This window comes from Hipposideros armiger, unplaced genomic scaffold, assembly GCF_001890085.2.
Source record: "Hipposideros armiger isolate ML-2016 unplaced genomic scaffold, ASM189008v1 scaffold_4505, whole genome shotgun sequence".
Lineage (NCBI taxonomy): Eukaryota > Metazoa > Chordata > Mammalia > Chiroptera > Hipposideridae > Hipposideros > Hipposideros armiger.
In genome coordinates, this window is record NW_017735662.1 from 1 (window position 1) to 1,661 (window position 1,661).

Consider the following 1,661-nt stretch of genomic DNA (forward strand, 5'->3'; position numbering starts at 1 on the left):
CATGAAGGAGCATCTCTAGAGGTGGAGCTGAGATCTGCATCTTTAACAAGCTCCCCAGGTGATTCTGCTGAACATTAAAGTTGAGGGACCACTGCCCTAGGGCATGTGTCTTGGAGGAGCAAGGAGTAAACTGAGCAATTACTACATGTTTAATGCACTTCTCTAACCTAGAGCTGGCCTCCTGTCCCCTTGGGTCCTTTCCTTAGTGGGTAGACCGGAGTCTTCACATCTCCATTTGTGAAGCTGCTGAACTGAGGAGAGTAAGCCCCAGGATCACAGCTTTTCTCTCTGATGTCAGTCAGAGGTTTAGGAACACAGAATTGTCGGCTAAATCTGGTGTCTGAGTGTCTACTGAGAAGCTGAGAAACCAGTCCCTATTCCCGGAGGCTAGATGACTTTAGCAGACTAAAAAGTTCAGAGCAGATCTAGATATCCTTCATTGGGAGAAGATAAGTGGGGTGATGTGTATGTGTGTGTACACACAGGTGCTCATCCCTTCTCTTTACTAGTTCCTAAAGACAGGGGCACCACGATCACCAGTGGCCACTGACTCTCACACCTTGAACCCCGCGCCTCGGGGAGATGAGGAATAAGCCAGCTGGCTGCTCACTGATGTCCTGCCTGGAATCCCTAGAATAGTCCCATACCCTCATCAAAGGCCTCAGCCTTGGACCCAGGAAACATTTACTAACTCAATTACATTTGCCTGAGCTCCCCTGGAGACAAGACACTGAATTTCTTCACTAGAGATCTTTGCATTTTGTATTGAATGGAAGCAGTGTTACATCAGGTAGGACATCTCCTAGGCTCAACAGTTGTTGATTGTGCTTTTTTCATTTTGCTTTCATCACCAGCAGACACAAGTGCAGGATGAGGCCTAAGAACCAGAGCGGTGTGTCCCAGTTCCTCCTGCGAGGACTCCCCATCTGGCCCGAGCAGCAGGGCGCGTTCTTCGTCCTGTTCCTGGGCATATACCTGACCACGGTGCTGGGGAACCTGCTTCTCATCCTGCTCATCAGGCTGGACGCTCGCCTGCACACGCCCATGTACTTCTTCCTCAGCCACTTGGCCTTCTCTGACATCTCTTTCTCATCTGTCACCGTCCCTAAGATGCTCACAGACATGCAGACTCACGACCATGCCATCCCCTATGCAGGGTGTGTAACACAGATGTATTTTTTCCTATTTTTTGCTGCTTTGGACAATTTCCTTCTCACTTCAATGGCATATGATTGGTACGTGGCCATCTTTCAGCCCCTCCACTATATCACCTTCATGAGAGAGGAACTGTGTATCTTACTGGTAGCTGGGTCCTGGCTCCTCTCATGTGCCACTGCTCTGTCCCACACCCTTCTCCTGGCCCAGCTATCCTTTTGTGGTGACACCACCATTCCTCATTTCTTCTGTGACCTTGGTGCCCTGCTCAAGCTGTCCTGCTCAGACACCTCCCTCGATGAGCTGCTCATTTTCACAGTAGGAGTGACCGTCACTATGCTCTCAATAATATGCATCTTGATCTCTTATGGCCACATTGGGGCCACCATCCTGAAGGTTCCATCTACCAAGGGCATCTGCAAAGCCTTGTCCACCTGTGGCTCCCACCTCTCTGTGGTGTCTCTGTACTATGGGGCAATATTTGGGCAGTACCTTTTCCCAACATT

At 49.8% G+C, this 1,661-nt stretch overlaps 1 protein-coding gene across 1 annotated transcript; it reads left to right on the plus strand.

Annotated features, from left to right (window-relative positions):
• Window positions 1–870: 870 nt before the first annotated feature.
• Window positions 871–1,653, plus strand: LOC109378832 (olfactory receptor 1J4-like; the record flags this gene model as incomplete). The annotated part of the gene is made up of 1 exon (XM_019635098.1): window positions 871–1,653. A coding segment is annotated over exon 1 (783 nt), but the record flags the coding sequence as incomplete, so codon positions are not given.
• Between the last annotated feature and the right edge of the window lie 8 nt (window positions 1,654–1,661).